General features: G+C 35.0%; 1 protein-coding gene across 1 annotated transcript; it reads left to right on the top strand.

Moving 5' to 3' along the window:
• The first annotated feature begins 17,447 nt into the window (after positions 1-17,447).
• Positions 17,448-19,091, top strand: LOC145627826 (uncharacterized). The gene is made up of 4 exons (XM_081680172.1): positions 17,448-17,646; positions 17,794-17,963; positions 18,159-18,713; positions 18,930-19,091. The coding sequence occupies exons 1-4, from the start codon at positions 17,448-17,450 to the stop codon at positions 19,089-19,091; spliced, it is 1,086 nt and encodes a 361-aa protein (XP_081536298.1).
• Positions 19,092-22,083: the final 2,992 nt, after the last annotated feature.

The following is a 22,083-nucleotide window of genomic DNA, read 5'->3' as shown; positions in this document are numbered from 1 at the left end:
AGACTAAGCCCATAAACTCTCTCTCTCTGTCACGGCTCTCCCTTCATTCCCTTGCACCAGAGGTGTGTTCGGTGCTTGTCGTGGTTTTTGGTGGTGGTCATGTTTATCCATTAAAGTGGAGATCATGGTTTTCCCCTTCACTCAACCAATCTAGTACTGGTGTCCTAGACGGCTCATTCTAATCTAGTGGATTCAGTTGAAAATGAACGCTTAGGGCTCTATTCTTTCCCTAATTTTCCGATCGAATAGCTTCGTGGAATTCATGCTTCAAAGATATAATAATTATGTTTCTTTTGTGTTATGCATGTGATCATGTTAGGTGTTTATGAATATGATTCATGAAATTTCGCTTATAATACCTATAAACTCCTACAAAACTTGCGCCTAAAAATCACACAAAACAGGACCCAAACTGGTAAGAAAATTGCACCCAAAACGCTCCCAAATAAGGACCCAAATAGACCAAAAAAGCGCATTAAAAACGTACCAGTAACGTCCCCAAGCATGTAACATCAGAAAATCCTCCTAAAATGGTCATGGAATATTCCTGAAAAATACACTAAAACTGTTATAAAAAACACCGAAAAAGGCACCAAAATAGCACATTGCACCCGAAAACCTAGAATATGGGCACAAAAAGTCACATAAAATGAGCCCCAATTACGTCTGAAATTGCCACAAAACGTCACCGAAAAAAAAAACGCAACCACTACCTGAGAAAACACCTAAAAAGATGCGTAAAAGTAGAATGAAAATACGCCTAAAAAACGAGAGAAGCAACCAGAATTGTTGCGTGAAACCGCTAGAAACTTGACCCCACCGTCGAGAGACCTTTGTCGCACCTATACTACCTAAATATGGACATGGAACCTACTTTTTTTTAACACATAATAAGAGACATATATTAATTAATTAGAATTTTACAAAGAAAGTAGCCCACCTCATTCCGTGGATCAAAATTAGAGGCAGGCAAATAGCTATTAGCATTAACACTAACATAGGACCATTTGCTAAGCTGAAAACTAATGGTCCTAAAAACAACAAACACTAAACCCCTTCGAAAAGCAAGAAAACCAAGTTTTATAGCAACACAAACTATACTGCTACCAGCATGCTTCAGCAGATTACTCATCCTCTGATTCTTCACCAACATTCATAGCTGCCACAGCAGCAAGCTCAGCATTATAAATTGGCTGAATGGGTTCAGGACAGGTGAGACATAGACGATGTCCTACACTAATAATCATACCAATCTGAGCTAATTCATAAGCAACGGGACTGTTGTTCCTCTTCACATGGAGAATTTCAAATGTATCGAAGTATTTGATATCCTCCTCAATGTCTCTAACTATTGCTGCTAACTCATGGTGAAGAGAACCCCCAACTGAATTTAGCATGACAACAAGAGAAAGAGCATCAACCTCCAAGACCACATCCTTAACTTCAAGTCTCTTAACCATAGCAATTCCTTCTCTCACATCAAGCAACTCAGTAGCAAAGCTGTAATTGAATTGTATTTGCTTGAAAATCCCATGAGCCAAGATCCATCATCCCTACGCACGACTCCCCCTCCAGCAGCCACATTAATAGTTGTCCACGCTCCATCTGTATTGAGCTTGACCCATCCTTTAGAAGGAGGGATCCATGAATTTTGAGCATTCGAGCTGCTTGGATTATCAGTGACCTGTGCTTTGCTCTGCATTATGTGGTTAGTACACTGATAATCTATAATGAATCGACTAAAAACTATACGAGAGTTAAACATTTTCAAATCAAAAACTGCCATGTTTCTTTGCTTCCAAATATGCCATATAGCTATAGTAAAAGTCATTTTCCAATGACAATCAAAAGCTAAATTAAATTTAATCCAATCAGTCCAATCCAAAGAAAAGAAGCTATGAAAGAAAAACTAATGCGGGAGATGGATTTTTGCAAAAATATCCTTCCACAAAATGGCATGAGAAAAACAGTCACGAAAGAGATGCAAGTGTGATTCATTATACATATTACATCTAGCACACACAAGGGAGATAAATGGCAAAAAAACAGTCAATTTTTCAGCCACAGGGAGGATAGAATGGACAACATTCCAAAGAAGCATTTTGTATTTCGAGGGGACAGTAATCTTCCAAAGAAATTTCCACCATTTTAAATAAGGAAAGGGATGATAAGTAGAAGAAATAAGGAAATGATATGAGGACTTGATGGTGAATTCACCCGACTTGGACAAAGACCAGTGAATGAAATCATCCAAATTAGCAACTATAGAGATGGGGATTGCTAGAATTTCAGTCACAAGAGAGAGTGGCAGCAAATGTTTTATGGCCTCCAGATCCCAAACACCATCTCTAATAATATCACTAACAAACCAACCTGCCATCGAAGGAGGGATTACATTCGAAATTAGCAAGTAAATAGGAGCCTTACCTACCCAATGATGATACCAAAGTGAAGTAGAAGCACCATTACCTATCCCAATTTTCATACCCGAGGCAAGAAGATGTCGACCCTTAAGAATATCCCTCCATATGGGTGAATGAGAAGATTTTGGAACACAATCAAATAGTGTTGAATTTTTTAGATATTTCTCATTAAAAAATTTCATCCAACCGAACTTAGCCATAAAACATAAATTCCAATCCCTTAATCTTCTAATTCCTAGACCACCAGCAGCAAGAGGCTTAGTAACATATTTCCAAGCAATCTTAGGACTATAATGAATACTATCCACCTTGTTCCATAAAAATTTCCTGCATCTTTGCTCCAATTTATCAAGAACAGTGTAAGGGATGAGGTTAGTTTGCATATGAAAAACCGGATAAGAATTTAAAACTGACTTGATTAGGGTACATCTTCCCGAGAGGTTCAAAAGCTTTGCCTGCCACCCCCTAATCCTATCCATAGTCTTATCTAGAAAGCAAAAATAATGAGAAGGTTTAAGCTTATTTGGACTAATTTCAACCCGTAGATATTTCCCAAAATAAGTAGAACACTTAAAGCCAAAAGATAGAGCAATGCTTATTCTAATCGAATGGTTCATACTTGATGGAAAAATCATGCAAGATTTAGCTTGGTTTAACCTCAAACCAGACATATCTCCAAAGGAATTTAGAATAGACATCATCACATTAATATTTTCAGTAGAAGAATTACCAAATAGAAACACATCATCCGCGTAAAAAATATGAGACATGTGAATTGAAGATGTGAGCCTAATAGGTTTCCATAATTTCCTACCAACATGCTGCTCAATCATAATGGATAATTTTTCTAGACAAAGAATAAAAATATACGATGATAACGGGTCTCCTTGTCTAATACCACGAGAGGGAGAGAAAGAATCACAAATTTCACCATTCCATAATACAGATATACTCGGGGAGCAAATACAATTTAAAATCAATTTACTTCAATTAACAGGAAAGCCAAAAAAACTCAAAGTATTCTCAATAAAAGACCACTCTAGGCTATCATATGCTTTAGTAAGATCTATCTTTAGAGCACAAATGTTTTTTCCTTTTTTTGCTTTCTTGAAAAAATGAGCAATTTCCTTAACCACTATGATGTTATCCTCAATGCCTCTACCAGGGATAAAACTTGATTGAAGGGGATTTATGATTTTAGTAAGAAAAGGTTTTATTCTGTTAGCAATCAACTTGGTTATCAACTTATAACTCGTGTTACATAACCCTATTGGTCTAAATTCCGAAATTTTGAAAGTGTTGTCAATTTTGGGAATTAGAGCAATATACGAATGATTAACACTTGCAGGAACCTCACACGAATTAAAACAATTACGCACAAACTTGTGAATTGAGGGACCTAGGTCAGACCAAAAATGCTGGAAAAAACGAGGTTGCACTCCATCAAGGCCTGGGCATTTCATGGGATTCATACCAAATAAACATTCCTTAACCTCATCTAAGCATGGGATCCTAGACATGGCTAAACGATCAGTGTTAGAAAGAGTGTAATTTGGCAAATATTCATTCTGGAAAGATATAGATGAATGCAATTTTGACTTAAAGATATTTACGAAATAATCAGTTGCCAAAACTTTTAATTTATAACAATCTTTAATCAAAATATCATTATTATCTTTAAGTGATAAAATCTTTCCTTGACTTTTTCTAATCTTAGCAAAAATATGGAAGTACTTAGTATTATGATCAGCATATTTACGCCAATTAATCCCCGCCTTTTGCACCCATATGATTCTTTCCCTCCTATGAATATCTTCCAATTCCTTTAAAAGATTTTGTTCAAGATAACTAAGGAATTTCGAATTATTATAGGATAAATACAACTGTATACCATCTAAACGAGAAATAATTTTCTTTTTTTGTTTTTTTAAATTACTAAAAACATTCGAGTTCCACGATTTTATATTGCTGCCAAAATTATCTAAACCTAACAGGAAATTAAAATTGGATTGAGACCAATTATTCACAAAAAAATTAGCAAAATTAGGATGTTCAATCCAAACTTCTTTACATCTAAGGGGGAAGGGACCTTTCACAGAGGGATTACTCATATCAATTAGCAAGGGGAAATGATCCGAATAATTAGTATGAGTAAGATGAAAAACCTTAGTGTAGGGGAAGAAATCAAGCCAAGATAGACTCGAGATAGCCCTATCCAAACGCTGCCTTATAAGAGCTCCATCCTTTCTTGTATTTGTCCACGTAAAAGGAGCTCCATTGAACCCTAAATCCACTACCCCAGCCTTATCAGTGAAATCTTTATAATCCTTGCATTGACTAGCTCTAAAAGGGCGGCCTCCAGATTTCTCCGATTGATTTGTAACTTCATTTAAATCTCCCAAAATCAGCCACGACATATCACTAGGGGGAATAGATTGCTTAAGATGCTGCCAATCCAAATGACGCTCTTTAGGAACACTCGAGGCATGCATTCCAGTTATCATCACCTCCGGAGTATTGTTACTAAAGTGGAAGAGGCCATGGAATAAATTGCCTTGATCCGAGAATTTAAGTAAATCAACTCCATTCCTCCAAAAGATCCTAACCCCTTCTCTACGTCCATTAGGCTCAATCACCTTATAATCATGAAATCCTAATTGAAAAACCACTTGTCTAGCGCGTTGAGAATTTGCCTTAGTTTCCAAAAAAACAAAGACATTAGGATGATGACAGTCCACTATATCCTTATAAAATCCTCATTATTCGCACCCCGAACATTCCATACAATAATCTTCATATTTAACGCCGGTACAGAACGTTGTAGGGTGGTGTATGACGAATCACCCGGGTGTGCTTGAACCGGGATCGGGCGAAAATAACTCTCCCAATCCATCTAATGCTCCATAGCTTGCATGGGACCCACATCCTCCAACTTGATTGGAGTCATTAGCAAAGGAATTTCCGGGCAGCCGTTCGGACGAGGGTAGTAGCTCACTTTAATTTGTACACCGACTACTTCCTCCTTGGTTACGAACATGGCTATACGGCGACTTAGTACTTCAATGTTGTGACCTCGAGTGACGAACATCAAGGGCACGACCTCCATTCTTTTTGGTAACGGCAATCCCCCTTGAACTAACAAGCGAGGCGGTGTTTTCAGCATTCTTTCCTCCCTCCTCCAAAGAGAATCCATTAATATCAGAGCACCCTCCATCTCCGTAGGAGGTGACGGATATCGACGGAAGGAAGATGGCGAGGGAAACGACTCCATCGCCTTTGCTTGTGGAAATAAATTGAGGAGCTGTTTCGAGCCTGACTTGTATTGCCTCGCATAATTCATTAACTCCGGCTCTATTGCACCAAAATTTGGAAGGCCTAGCGTCACCTTCTCCAACGGAGGTGGTTGAGGAAGGGGTGACTTCCATCTCTGATAATTCGCTATTGGTAGTACATTCCTCACCTCCCATGGTTTTAGAGAGGGTGGTGGGGAGGGAGAACAGTGGTGTTTGTGACTTTTTGGTTGGTTGTGTTTGTTGTGATCCATGTTGCTTTCTTGTAGCATGCACCAAGGTGGGAGGAATGTTTGAGAAAGTGACTTGATTCTAAACAGGACAAGGAGAAGGTATTTGTAGAAGAGGAATATTAGAATCATGCAAAAACTCAGAAGCAAAAGAGGAGTCATCACAAGCCATAGATGACACTTGTTGTGGATTTCCTTTTGCATGTTGACTATAGAGACTTGAGGAAGACGAAGAATTTTTTTCTTGTAAATTCGAATTATCAGAAGAAACATCAAGCCTTGGCTCAGAAGTCGAGGTGTCACTTAATGGTTTCTTTGGTAAAAAACCTCCAGAAGGTTTTTTTTGCCACCTAGTAATTGATTGATTCCCTTTTTGCTCCATACGATGCGTTTTGGAAGCATTGAACCTGGCTGGTTGACTAAAGGAATTTGGAAAGTTTTTCTTTGTTTTCCTTCTATTAGTGACAACAGTCCAAGGTCCATATATCTCCTGCGTATTATTATTATCAGCATTCTCTAGCTTTTGGGCCGGCCCATTTGTAATAGAATTCATTTCAGCATCCTTAGAACTTTGACCCAACCCACAATTTGTTGACATCGATCCAATACTAATTGCCCCAATGATTCCGAAAAATGTTATTATTATTATTATTGTTGTTGTTGTTGTCGGGTCGTTATTATTATCATTTAAAAAATATTGTAAATTAACAAAATATATAACAAAGTTAGTTAGCCCCCGTTATGATTACGAAAGATCCTACACTCATCGTTTGATAACAAATATTTAATTACCCAAATTTGAAGAGAATAACGGTATAAAAATCTTAAAATTATTAAGATGTTATGAAAATATTGTGTGGATATCCATTATCCTCTTTGTATGTTTCCAAAATATTATACATCTAGGGTTTATTCTTATCTAAGCAAACCCTACTTATAAAATTCTATGTATATATATACCCCTATCATATGGAATAATATGAACAAATATATTCTCTATCAATCTCTCTTATATTTCTCTTTATTTTACAACACATTATCAGCACCAAAGCTCTAATCAATATGTAAATTTTATTGTTGATTTCTTAGGTTAATGATTCATTCGTTGTATACTGAATGTGCTAAATTATACTCATTATTATCTTATTGTGTCTCATCTTGGGAAGAAATTAGAAGGAGATTAATCTTAATCATGGGTTTTGATCTTCTAATAATGAAATCACACATTTCAAGAATGTCATATCATTCCCAATCCTCATTAATTAATTTGGGACTAGAACAAGGAGTCTCACGGTATTAATAATTTGGTTACAAAAAACTACTCGTATTATTTTTTGATTGTATTGGTTTGTTTATCTTGACTCATCTTTCTCATCTATCCATAATATAATAGATTAGCCTTAATCAAGGGCTATACTTTATTTTCTTTTCATTGACGTTTTCATGAGTTACAGGCTAGCAGATGACGTTGATAACATGAAGTTGACGATAAAGGCTCGTTTTTATAGTGGGAAAGGTTTTGATATCACGAAAGTTCATTCTCAACTATCCTGTTATTGTTAATTTTAAACCTTCACATAATATGTTTATATTGTTTCCCAAATTTTCATATTTTTATTATTCCTGGAGTTCAATAAGCAATTTGGGAATAGTTAAATTTGATGCAGAATAACTAATTAGTAGTTTTGTTTTGACTATAAGTTTTGTTTAGTTTGAATCTAAAAGAGTATTTAGAATTATTATTGGGGTTAATTTTATGAAAGTATGGTTTTCATGAAATTGTACTGCATATATTTGCTAGATTTTGGTATTACTTTTCCTATCCGTAAATGAGTTTGGTTATTTCTCTATGCTTGATAGCAAATATTAATGGTTTGATTTAGCAATTATTTACCCATATAATTTGTTAGTGAGATCCTATGTCTAATGCCTTGAATGTTTGTAAATTGTACGAAATAAGCCTAAGATACATGTGAAACTATTTATAATTTATGTATTGAATTATGTTTTTATATTTCAAGTATGATATGAAACATGTGGTTTTCAACTAACGTGAATATGTTAATTTTGGTTGCTTATGTGCTTGTTTCTATTTTCTAATTAAGCTTTATCAGGCAATATATTGATATAATTGACCCAACAGTATAAGTGATTCAATCGATTCAGGCATGTTTTTATTAAAGCGTGAAGTAGTTGGTTTTCATATTTTTACCTTCTCATTCAATTATAGTATTATGTACCTACTTGAATTTTGATTATTGGAATAAATGTAAACTGAATACGATGTGCGTACCTGAAGTTCCTTATATTTATAGTTTCCCACAAATTGATACATTTTTGTTACGCAAAACGAGATACTTATATTATTTTTTTTCTAATTCCGAGTTCAATTCGGGTCCCTAAGGACTAAAATGACCTCTAAAACCTTAACCAAAGATTTTTTAATATGTAAACCGATGAAAAAATTGAATCAGGCTGCAATTTACAATTTATACGAACTTTTAAGTTGCAATTTGGAAAAAAAAATTTAAATGGCTGTTGTAGACACCCAAATGTGTCTCCCCAAAACCTAACCCGGTGATGAGTACCTTTCACGCCGAATCATAATCATAATCATTTTTGAGGAAATTATATGATTTTATCCTCCAGTACGGCAAACTTATCTTATTTTCGAAAACGCGTTGGAAATAGGCTTGGCGCCTGACCCCAGGCCTTGGCGCCTGGAACCAGGCCTGGCGCCTGGCGCTAGCCATTGGCACCAGGCGCTAGTGTTGGTGCCTGGCGCCAGCTAGCCAGGGTTGGCGCCAGCTCTGTTTTTTGTGCGTCTAACTCTGTTTTGTTTAATTTATCTTTTTGGCTGATTTTCTCTATAAATAACGTATTAAAAACTCCGTTTTGAATCATCAATTCTCCTCATTCGTCTACATTCATCTACAATCAGTTTTCTTGATTCTTTCAATTCTTTCTTTCTTTCTTCTAACTTTGCTTTTTCATACAAAATTCCGCATTCGCAAGATCTTGCAACACCTAGCCATATTCGAAGTTGCCTTCGCCCTAGACGTGAAAAGTTTAATTTCTGAGGGTTTGGTCCCAAATCTCTCTTTCAATTATTTAATTTAATTGTTTGATTATTATTTTCCTTGAAGTTACTAACGTGTGTATTTTGTTATTAGAAAGAGGTACGAGGCATCAAAGTAAGTACTTTAATTGATTAATTGATATTATGATGTAGAAATCATGTTTATATTGTTATTATGATATTCCTAGTATCATGTTTAGGGAAAAGGTTATAATATCAAATATGCTTATTATGATTTCTATGATGCTTCCTATGTTCTTCCTAATATTTGTGATTGTTAGTATCATGTTAGGGTTAAAGATTTGATTTTTATTGCTTAGTGACATGCTAGGGTTTGTTATTAATCTTGTTAGTATCATGTCTAGGATCTTGCTATTTTTATTATGCTTTAACATGATTATGATTATAATTGTTATAATGATTATGAATATTATTATTATTATTTTGATGATGATTTTATTTTATTTATGATTATTATCATGATTATTTCAATTATAATTTATTCTTATGATGATGATAATTATTATTATGATTATTATAATTATTTATTTATTATGATGTTGCTTGATGCTATTCATTGTTATTGTTTGATCACGCCTTTTATGCATGTTTAAAGGGAATTTGTACTTGTAATCACGCTTAATAAGATATTTAATAATCTTGTTAGGGTTAATATGATTATAATTCAAGTGATCGCCAATAATAGATTTATTTGTGCATTATATTCGACTAACATAGATAAACAGGATTAGGGTTAATCCTATTGATTGTATGTTAGTCAAAAAGCGCACATGAATACGATCAGAATAAAGTAGAGGCCTATTATTAGGGCAGATTCAATCTCTTTTAGGTTGGATTTGTACCATCATCCCTGAACCCTTATTTGGTTCTAGACCTTATGGAGTTGACGATCTCTTGGATCGTTAAGGGGTGTAACCTTCATCCTATGAACGGTTTACAAGTTCCTAATTAAAACTTGTTGGCGACTCTTTTGCTCTATCTTCTTCCCTTTTGGACGCCACCGTACTTTAGTGTATGATCACAGTGGGGTTCAAGCTAGTGGGATTAAAGCTTGAAATCTATTCCCTATAGCTGTAATTTGCAAAATACGAACTTTAAATGGCTGCAATTTGCAAATTTTCCTATTCTCGAACATATGGACTTGAAGTTCCTTAATTAATTAAATATATAGCAAAAAGTGTGTTATGAGTTCAAGTAATTAAACATGACATTGTGAGAAACTATACATAGTCAACGTTTTATTATGCCCATAAATATAAGAGGTTTTATTTTTTTAAGATGAATGTAATTGGGCATGATGAACATGATAAGTGTTCTATAAGTATAATTTTATATAAGCATATTTTTGCTAAAAGAAATACATTACTTGATACATGACATTGCCAAAAGAATTGGCAAAAGAATTTATGGCTTAAAAGTTGAAAGGATTTTAAAGGTTCTTAGATTGATTCATTCCATACCTCCATATGCAAGGATTAGGGGGAGATTGTATGTAACCCTTGCATATAAATAATAAAATATATTGATAGTCGGTTTGATACATACAATAACTTAAATATCAACGATTTATTTAATAGAAGTGACCACATGTTCAGTAAATATTTTGAAATGATACCATCCTGAAGATGGATATAAACAAATGACATTTATCATATACTAGTTGTAAATGCTCTAATTTAAAATTGATGTCCTAAGAGTACAACATCAATTGTTGATGGACCTATAGCATGCCTGAACCGTGATAAATCAATAGGTTCTAAAGAAAATTAAGTATCATTGAAAAGGAAAGGAGTCACTATTGACAATGACAAATTTGAGGAAGTGGTAAATATTATTATATTTCTAGAAGACTCCAGAAGAGTATGATATATCCAACAAGATTAACATGTATCAAGTTTATAAATATTAATTGATTGTCTTGCCAATTGTATAAAGAAACACATGTTGGTGTTCTAAAATCATATCACATTCATGGCCATGCATATATATAGTAAGTTTAATAAAGTGATCACTAGTGTTGAAAACTGACCAGAGTTCAAATTTAGAGAAGTGATTGGATGTGATAATTAAATTAGGCCATCTGGGTTTAATAATTACCCGTTATGGAAACCTGAAGTTTCATTTGATAATGTGCTGACGCTTTCTCAATGTTAAATATATAAAATGAATTGAATGACAAGACGTAATATTGAGATTGAGTTATATTTGGATTGTGACTTAATAATTTGTATTGATGAAAATTAAAAGATTTAATATGTTTTGATTTTTTTTATATAAAAGAGTAATGGCTGATAAAGGAGTAATTGCTGACCAGAAGTTCACCAAAATAACTTATATATTATTGTCAACTATAAAGTGATCAGAAGCTCACCAAATACACTATTTAAGTCTTTAACGATCCAAAAGATCATCACCTACTAGAATTACGAGCAAGTGATTTATGCTTGTATAACAATTATTTTGATTGGGGCTATTATATGTCTGCACATATTAAATTGGAGAAGAAAGAAAAACGTACAACTGCACAACATATGTCTCCCCATTGACATTGATCTCCAGAAGAGAAAATATTATTGAAAATTTAATAATAAATACACATGAAATATAAAGTTAATGAATAAATGATTCTTCATCGAAATTGTTCTCCAGAAGAGATAAATTTTGATTGTGATCCTCCCAATGAAATGAATTTTAAAGCATATTTATATACTAAGTTGGTATAGAATTAGACGCCCCTATAAAAGAGATATATTACCAACTTAGGGGGAGAAGAAATAGCAAAAGTTAGGAAAATCAAAATAAATAAATAAATAAATAAAGACTATATATTATCCCTATAATGGTAGTTTGAAAATTTATACATATGCCAACTTTTGTATATATATTATCAAGATATGTTGCACATTTATGATTTGATTTGTATTCGGTTATGACTCATGTTGCATAGCGTTGAAGATTCATTTTGGTCATATTAATTATGTGTATACATTGAGATAAAATCTTGTCTATTGTACTTGAATCACTACACCTCAAGTGTAGGTTGTATATGATCGGTTCCAAAAAAAAAAAAGATATGTTTAATAGATATGATATTTGGCAAGATAGTGCAGTTGACACTAATAGTGTAATAGTAAATAAATACCATAGTGTATGAAATACCCTAAAAGTGGTATAGATATCTGAATTATTATAATAGATGGCCTATGATGTAAGAAAAATTATGATAGTACCAATGAGAAATGTATTCAGATATCATAGTAAAATAGCATGCGGAATGTAAGTTAAAGGAATTTTATGATGTCGGTACATAATGGAACCGATGAATAATATGCATATGCATAATGGAATGGACTAATAAGTAAGGGATCTGAAATATATGTACATTTTGATGTTGACATAATGATAATGATCATAAGTCTATCATGGACCCGAAGTCCAAGAAATATGGATTTTTAAATCCACATTGTACAATGTCTTGCATCATTTTGAGTCTTATGTTCATATGCATGTGAGTCATAGGTTAATGGTTTATTACATATGTAGGAAGTTAGATGCATTACTCATTGTATAATTTGTTTAATATGTTATCATGTTTTATATATCTCATATTGTATGGATTGATTTCTTACAATGGTTGTGGTGTATGTGAATGTTCATTCAAAGTATACTAAGACATATTTACAACTTTGATGAAAAATTAGAAATAGATATTTATATTCCAATGGGCTTATAATTGTAATGAAATTATTGATGACACTTATTTAATTGCACGTTATGAATCATGTAAAAAGAGTTCCTGAAAAACTTATATACGACGTATTTAAATATCCAGCCCTACAAAGTTTATCTCCTGAATAATGCAATTACTATCAAATTCTTGAAAAGTCTATGTGACTAAATCAATGACATCTCAACCTGAAGTTTGAGCATATAAGTGTTAGAAATGAGAATTACTATTTGTATATGAAAGAGAACTATCGTGTTAATTATAAATATTTTAAAGAATCAACAAGATACTTATGCGTGAGACTGCTTTATCATGGTCCAGAAGAACACTGAACAATGTATATAATTACATGTGCTATATTATTATTTCATACAAGATTGAAAAATCAACATTAATAATATCATGGGTTGCCATATTATTATTAAGGAATGTTTAATCAAATTATAATGATCATCAATTTTGATTATTCATGACCTCCAGAATAAGGCATAAGTATAATAGTTAAGGCAACTTTGAAAAGAGATTTTGAATGAAATGTGGACAAACACATGTATTATTGTTATAGGTTTTGTGATATGAAGACTCACTTGTTTGAGTAAAAGTTTGAAGATTTGGAAGACTCGAAATTAAAATCAAGGAATGAGATTATTCTGCGTCATGTGTGAAGACACTCAACTATATTGGATTCATTATATTAGTAGACCTCAAGCTATACATTCATCAGGGGGAGAAATTACGCGCTGCACTCTTTTTCTTTTAACCATGGTTTTTGTCCCATATTGGGTTTTCCTGGTAAGGTTTTTAACGAGGCAGCATTTCGAGCGTATTACGAAGGATGTTGTACTATTTTTCCTTTATTAGGTTTTTATCCCACAGGGTTTTTCCTAATAAGGTTTTAACGAGGCGCAATCTTCGATAATCGACATCCAAGGGGGAGTGTTATGAAAATATTGTGTGGATATCCATTATCCTCTTTGTATGTTTACAGAATATTCTAGATCTAGGGTTTATTCTTATCTAAGAAAACCTTACTTATAATATTCTATGTATATATATACCCCTATCATATGGAATAATATGAACAGATATATTCTCTATCAATCTCTCTTATATTTCTCTTTATTTTACAACATAAGAAAGATTTTACCTTATGTCATTTAGTAGTTGAGACAAGCTGAAATGTTTTGTGTCAAAGTCGGTCGAAGCAACATGTGAGTCTTACCTCTTACTCCTAAGATTAGTTTGTGTAATCTCGTTAAGAGGGTATGATAGTAATCCAAAAACAAAGCGACTGGGCTCTAGTAGACGGACAAAGGAGACTATAGTCTAGGCTCGGCTGGAGTAGGGGAGTTTCTATATCTTTTTTTTTATTTTTTTTACAAAACGAACTAAAAAAGAACTACTGAAAAGAACTAAAACAACTAAAAGGACCAGAACATAAAACGACGACGACAAGCCTGAATAGCCAACTAATGAGCCCGAACCACCCACTGACGAGGAACCTTCCGAAGTTCACAAGCTGAGAACCTAAGAATGATATCCCTAATATCCTGAATCAACCAGATGCAAAAAATATCTCGACCTCCTTTATCTTAAAGAAAAGAAAATAAAGTTGAGCAGTCAATTTAGAACATCAAGCGCCTGAAACCACGACGATCAACAACCTTGAGAGCCTAGAGACAAGCCTGTAATTCTGAGAGTAGAGCAGCGGAAGAGAGGAAAGCTCTAAAACCACCACCAAATACCATATCCGAATCTGGGCCGCAAAAAATCCAACCAACTCCTGCAGAGCTATCACGAGCTGTAAAAGCACCATCAAACACTAGGCAAATATCATATGTAGACCTGGAAGGACCTTGAAGACAACAGGACGAAAAGGAGGATATAGATATAGAAAAAAGACCTATAATGGACAAGAGAGCTGAGTCTTTAAAATCCTTAACTGCAAGGCTTCGAGAGACCCAGTCTTGCATAATGTGAAGAACAAGAGTAGGAGAAAGCGCAGCTTGTCGGAACACCTTATGATTACGAGCGATCCAAATGGCCCATAAAAAAGAAACCAAATTTATTAAAAGCTCCCAAGACTTAGTTTGTCGCAAAGATAACACCTGGTCTACAAACCAATCAGTGAATGGCTGATCTCAACGTACATCAAGGGACTGAATATTTGGAGCAGTTGTCCAAAGAGTGGAAACAAAATGGATGTCACAAAATAGATGATCGATCGTCTCTTGATTACCAAGACAGAGGAAACTGTTGGGGTTTGGTGAGTCCCACTCACCGCGGAAAAAACCCGAGCAAAGGATCACGCTCGCAATAAATAATATCACTAATGCATAAAATAAATACAGAAGGGCAAAATAGGAGATATACCTTTGTCGCGTGCTTCGCCCAACAAATTGGGCTCTTACTTGAAAGCTTGGCCCTGAAAACACGAGAGCCTCGGACGGAGATCCACCCGCAAAAACAACTACCAACTTTTAGATCCGTTACGTCGAGGTTAGCGAGGTCCGACCAAAACCCAAATATTATATGAGTTTAAGATTTTTTGCAAATGCAATGCTCTATTGAACTCCTACTCAAGCACTCTTCCAAAAAACCCAAGGTGGGTATTTATTAGGAAGAGTGAAAGTGGGAATTTCTATCCCATCAATGTCGGAGCATGAAATTACATAATTTATTTTAAAGCTAAAATAAAATAAATAAGCAAACTAATAATAAATCTACAAGTGTCATTAATACATGTAAAGGGAAGTGAGGACCACTTGGAGAGTAGGGGACCATACTAGCTCCCCACTCCATACTCTCCTTGTGCCACATGTCCCTCACACTTAAAGCCTCCCTTCACATGTTTCCCCTTAGCCCACGGCCCAGCTAACCGCACTAAGGTGATGCGGGCTGCTACTGCTCGCAGCTAGCAAAACCTCGCACACTTGTGCAGGCTGCTGCTGTAGGGAATTATAGGTACTACGCAGCGGAATAAACATGAATCATATTCATATAGTACCTAATCCCAAGATCTAATTCATAACACATAAAGAGCATATATTCATACCTTTGAAGCGTGATTCCACGTGCAATCGAGCAAGAACAATGGGAGATAAAGAACCTAAAGCGTGATTCCTCTACTTGGTCCATGAGCACAAATTAAGACCTCCAATAATGAGGTTTACGTTGACTTTTGTTGACTTTTCTCTCAAGGGCGACTTCCATGGCGATTTGAAGCAGCTAGGTTGCGTTTTCATCTAGCTCTAATAATCACTATGCCGCGCAAGAAGAAATAATCAACACCTCTCTCGCAAAACACTAATTATGCACCATTTGATAAGATCCTGGATAATCTGAGAAAATTTGTGCTATCATCAACTGACCCGATTGCTAAAGATGATGAAATGGTTACTCCTCCTCCCTATCTGGTGAATTCAACTGCTTAGAAGATTTTTAGGAAGGATCTGAGGTTATTAGAAATCATTCATCGAAGTGTTGTGGCTCAACAACAGGCTCAATCCAATGGAACAGTAACTAGGGTTTCTGCGGTTACTATTCAATTGATCTCATGCAAAAATCAGGGCCTGATAGTTCCTTCTGCCACTAATCCTAAGGTTTCTGTGGTTTCGGATGTCTCGAATCAAGTTCCTGAAGCTCATGCTGAAGAATGAAAGGGATTATTCAAAGGGAAGCTGAATGCAAAAGGGGTTGCCTTGTCTTTTATTGCGCCTCTGATTAGGGATGGTCAATCAATTCCTAAGCTTAGCTCAGTGGATATCCTTGCCTGGAAGGCAACAAAAAGTGGGGTAATACTCTTATCTTTTACGTTTTTGGCTATTCTCCAACTATTTCTGATGTTCATAAGTTTATTGCTGATAATTGGAGTAATATAGTTAAGCCAGACATATTTTGGCATTATGAGGGCTATTTTATAATCAATTTGAAATCTGATGAGGATAAAATGCCATATTATGTTCTGGTCCTCACATGTTCTTAGGTAAACCTGCCATTGTAAAGTTATGGTCTGATAAATTTGATCTGCATGATGAAATTCTGAGAACTATACCTTTGTGGGTCAAATTGCCCAATTTACCCTTGAATTGTTGGGTGCTGACACTTTAAGCAGAATTGGTAGTCTAATTGGAGTCCCAGTTTGTGCTGATGAATGCACATCTAGGCAATTAAGGGTGTCATTTGCTAGGTTCTTGTAGAGGTTGATGTAACTAAGCCTTTGCCTCGTTCTGTATGGGTTGAAAGCCTTACTGGTGAGTTACTTGAGATCAAGGTGATGTTTGAGTGGACCCCACCATTTTGTAAGAAATGTAACAAATTTGGTTATGATTGTGCTTTACCTCAGAAGCCTATTCTGAAGAAAAAATAGGCTGGTGATGGCAAAACTGCTCAAGATCAGGTTAAGAAAATCTGGGTTCCTAAGAAGACCATTCCTGCCCCTTTTGAAAATGTTGAGTCTATGAAAGTTACTCCTATTCCTGCTCCACAAATTCAAAAACCTGAAGAATGGCAGGTTCCTGGTAGAAAATCAAAGAAAAAAACCAACATACAGATTAGCTTCCATGTTTCTAACTCAAACTCTTACATGCCTTTAACTGATGATAATGATGCTGTTGTTGATATCATTGATGAGAATGATAATCCTAATAGGGGTGACGGTAATCCCCCTCTGGGATTATGATTGTCCTTTCATGGAACATTAGGGGTCTTAATGACCCTAGGAAAGTAGCTGTAGTCAAAAAGCTACTTTCTGATCAAAGATGTGATGTTATTTTCATTTTGGAGACAAAAGTTAAAAAGCAAAACTGTACCAAAATTCAGAAGAAGATTGGTTATGCTTGGTCTTGGGTTGATAATTATAATTGCACTTTGAAAGGTAGGATTTGGATGGGATGGAAGGTTGACCTTATCAACCTCACTGTTCTATGAATTCAAGAGCAGTTTATTCATTGCCAGCTTGCTTCAAAGGACCTTCAAAATCAATTTCTTGTTACTTTTGTACATGGTTTACATACTGTTCAAGATAGGTTACAGTTATGGTTTGGTCTTAAGCAGTTATCTGGTGTTCCTGGCCCTTGGTTATGTGTTGGTGATTTCAACTCTATTCTGTCTACTGAAGATAGGATCAATGGGGATGCTGTTACTGCATATGAGACTAAGGATTTCCAGGAGTGCCTTAATGATCTTGCTTTAGTTGAAATAAAAAGAAAGGGTTCCTATTTCTCATGATGCAATGAAGCTCATACTGGCCCTAGAACTTATTCTAGGATTGATAGGGGAATTGTGAATCAAGATTGGATTGATCAGTATGGTCATGTTGAAGCTATATACTTAGCTCCTTCTCTTTCTGCTCATAACCCTGTTCTTTTTTATGTTTTCCATTCTTAGCCTGGTAAAGGGAGGCCTTTCAGATTTCTCAATTGCCTAGCTGAGCATGAAAACTTCTTTGATACTGTTGGTAATGCTTGGCAATGTTTTGTTCCTGGCACTGCTATGTTTAGAGTGTGGACTAAGCTTAAATTGGTGAAGACATCTCTAAAGAATCTTAATACTCAGAAGTTTGATGACATTGCTGCAAAAATTGAAAATGCTCAAAACACTCTTCTTGATGTCCAAAACCAGATTAATTCTGATCTTAACAATATTGATCTCTATGCTCAAGAAATGGAGATTATTCAGAGTATTAAGTATTGGATCAGTGTTCAAGATATCATTTATAAGCAGAAATCTAGAGTAGACTGGCTTAAACTTGGAGATAGCAATAACAAGTACTTCTTTTCTGTCATGAAACACAAGCAAGGAAGGAACAGAATTGATACTCTCTTTGATGAAAATGATGTTCTTCTCAAGGTTCCTGCTGATATTGAAGTAGAGATTATTGGTTTCTATAACAAACTGCTTGGTACCAGAGCTTATTCTCTTCTTGGAATTGATCTTACTACTGTGAGAAGGGGTTCTCAGCTCTCTAGAAGTGCTCAACAACTTCTCATTGCTCCTTTTACTCCTAAAGAGATTGATAATGATTTAAAAAAATATTGATAGCTCTAAAGCCCCTGATGGATTTAACTCCTTTTTCTTCAAAAATCCTGGGAAATTGTAAAGAATGATGTCTATGCTGGTGTTTTTGAGTTCTTTAATAGCAATTCCATGTTGAAACAGTGGAATTGCACTACCATAACTTTAGTTTCTAAGGTTACTTGTACTACTTATGCAAAGGATTTCAGGCCCATTGTTTGTTATTCTGTTGTTTTTAAGTTGGTGTCTAAGATCCTTACTTCTAGGCTTGCTGCTGTTCTTTCTGAGATCCTTTATGGAGCTTAGGCTAGCTTTATCCCTGGCAAGCATATAGGAGATAACATTTTTCTAGCTACTGAGCACATTAAAGGATATAGGCATAAGTTTGTTTCTCTAAGATGTATGCTGAAAATTGATTTGAAAAAGGCTTATGATTATGTTGAATGGGGTTTCCTTGAGACTGTCATGGCTGAGCTTGGCTTCCCTAGACAATTCATTAGATGGATTATGGTTTGCCTCTCTTCTGTCTCTTTCTCTATCCTGCTTAATGGTATTCCTTGTAAGCCTTTGGAGGCAAAAAAGGGGCTTAGGCAAGGAGATCCTATGTCTCCCTTCCTCTTTGCAATTGGTATGGAGTATTTGTCTAGATGCCTTGCTGAGTTACATCATGATCCTGACTTTAACTACCATCCTAGATGTGAAAAAATGATGTTAACTCATCTAATGTTTGCAAATGATTTGCTTTTGTTCTCTAGAGCTGATAAAGACTCTGTCATATTGCTTTTTCAAGCTTTTACTAAGTTTTGCTCAGCTTCTAGTCTCTCTTCAAACTTAGACAAAAGCGAGGTCTATTTTGGTGGGATTTCTTACATAGAGCAAGAAGCTTTAAAAAACTTAATTGGGGTAGTCCCTGGTCTTATTCCTTTCAAGTACTTAGGGGCGCCTTTATCTTCAAAGAAAGTCACTATTACTCAATGTAAACCATTAGTTTTCAAGATAACTGCTAGAATTAATGGTTTTACTGCTAGGCATTTGTCTTATGCTGGTAGACTGCAGTTGGTTAAGAGTTTTCTCTTTGGCATCTAAACTTACTGGGCTCAAATTTTTGTCTTGCCTAAAAAGATCCTCACAAAAATGGAAAACGGATTTAGAGTTTTTCTTTGGACTGGGAAGGCTAATCCTACAAAGAAATCCTTAGTGGCTTGGTCTCATGTCTTTCTTCCTAGAGTCATTGGTGGGTGGAACCTGATTTCTCTACCTGAATGGAATTCTGCTGCTATTTGTAGATTGCTCTGGGATCTTGCACCTAAAGTAGATAATCTTAAGGTAAAATGGGTCCATACCTACTATTTTAAAAATAGTACTTGGTGGTCTAACCCTGCCCCTACAAGGTGCTCTTGGGTGCTAAGTAAAATCATGAAATGCAAGGATATCATTAATGATATTGGTGGGTGGAGTGCTGTTCAATATGGTGATAAAGTTAAGATTAAAAAGATCTACAGATTAATAATTTGGCAGGTTCCAAAGGTTCCTTGGAGGATGGTTATATGTAATAATGTTGCTTCTCCTAAGAGCCTTTTTATTCTTTGGCTTGTTGTGAAAAACAGATTGGTTACAAAAGATAGACTTCTTGCTTGGAATATTCATTGTGATCCTATTAGATTTTTATGTAACAAACAATTAGAAAATGTTCAACATCTTTTCTTTTATTGTACTTATGCTAGAGAGATCTGGATGAAAGTGCTGAATCAGTTTGGGGTCCACAGGTCTGCTTTTGCTTTTGATGCTGAATTGTCTTGGATTTCCAGAATTTGTAGGTAAAATAGACCAAGAAATAGATTAATAGGGATGTGTTTTGCTGAAACTGTCTATCACATTTTGGCTGCAGAAAAACTCTTTGGTTTTTACAGGTGAATGTAAACCTGTTGCTGCAGTTTTTAGAGATATTATGTTTGCAGTTGATTGTAGATGTAATAGTTCTGAGAGATACCTGCTAATCTTCTAGCTTGCTTTTGGTGTTTGTGTTGTTTGCCCTGGTTGTCTAGTCCTGCTGTAGGGCTTTCTCTGCAGTTGAGTCTAGAGAGGGGCTAGGCTTTCTTTGCTGTTTCTGGTGCTTTTTATTATTTTGGTTTTGCCTTTGTTGTTCAGTCCTGCTATCAGTTTTGACCTACAGCTGAGTCTGAGTTGAGGTTGTGTGTTTATCTTGGCTTTCGCTCCCTTCTTTCACCCTACCTAGAAGGTGGGAAGGGCTAGTGTGGGAAAGCTAAGCTCCTGTTTTGGTGGTGAACCCTTCACTAGGCGAAAATATGAATTGGCCACCGGTTCAAAACCCCCCAATGCCACCGGTTTTGAACCGGTAGTCATTTGGGGGGTGGCAATAATTTTCTAAAAAGCCACCGGTTCAAAACCGGTGGCAAAAACAAGTATTGCCACCGGTTAAACGGTGGCAATAATGCTTCCTGGATTTTTTTTTTTTTTGATATTACATATAAATGCCATCGGTTAACCGGTGGCAATAACATACATGATTTTATTTTTTTTTGCTACAATTATAATGATAATAATAATATAAAAAAAAACGTGTAAAATATCAGGCAAATAAAATAGGAGAGCAATGAAATATAATTTCATTCATTATATTCAACAATAACAGTTATTGTACAATACAAGAAAAAAAAAATTACAATGAATTATAATAACAATGAAATTCAACTTCAAATTATTATTGTGCAATACAAAAACAAAAAAAAATAATTACAACATCAAAAACATTATTCCAAAATCAAAGTCTTGAATCTTGTTGCATCAATTAACACCTGCATCACGTAAAACCCAAAAATTAATAAACTCACAAAAAAATGCCTAATAAAACCCAGAAAATTCGCCTAACAAAACCTAGAATATCGGTTAACAAAATAAAACCCAGTAAATTCGCCTAATAAAAATCGCATAACAAATTAATACGAAAAGGATGAAAACCCAAAAAAATAAAATTGTCTGTAGATTCGAAAAAACAAGAACTCCAGATCCGAAAAAATTAATATGAAAAGGATGAAAACCCCAAAATAAATCAACTAAAATTAGTTTTAAAAAACCCAGAAAAAACCCACAAAAATAAGAACAAAAACCCCGAAATTGATTTTTATGAACTCAGAAAAAGAAAACCCCTGAATTAAAATTGAATTAAACCTAAGAGATCGAATTAAAATCGAATAAAAAACTCAGAAAATTCCAAAATCGATTTAAATAAAATTAAACCCTAACCACCATAACCGCATTCACCACCACAACCCACGAA

This window comes from Chenopodium album, chromosome 4 (assembly GCF_948465745.1).
Source record: "Chenopodium album chromosome 4, dcCheAlbu1.1, whole genome shotgun sequence".
Classification (NCBI taxonomy): domain Eukaryota; kingdom Viridiplantae; phylum Streptophyta; class Magnoliopsida; order Caryophyllales; family Amaranthaceae; genus Chenopodium; species Chenopodium album.
The sequence above is the reverse complement of the archived record's forward strand: the minus strand, read 5'-3'. Positions and strand labels throughout refer to the sequence as shown.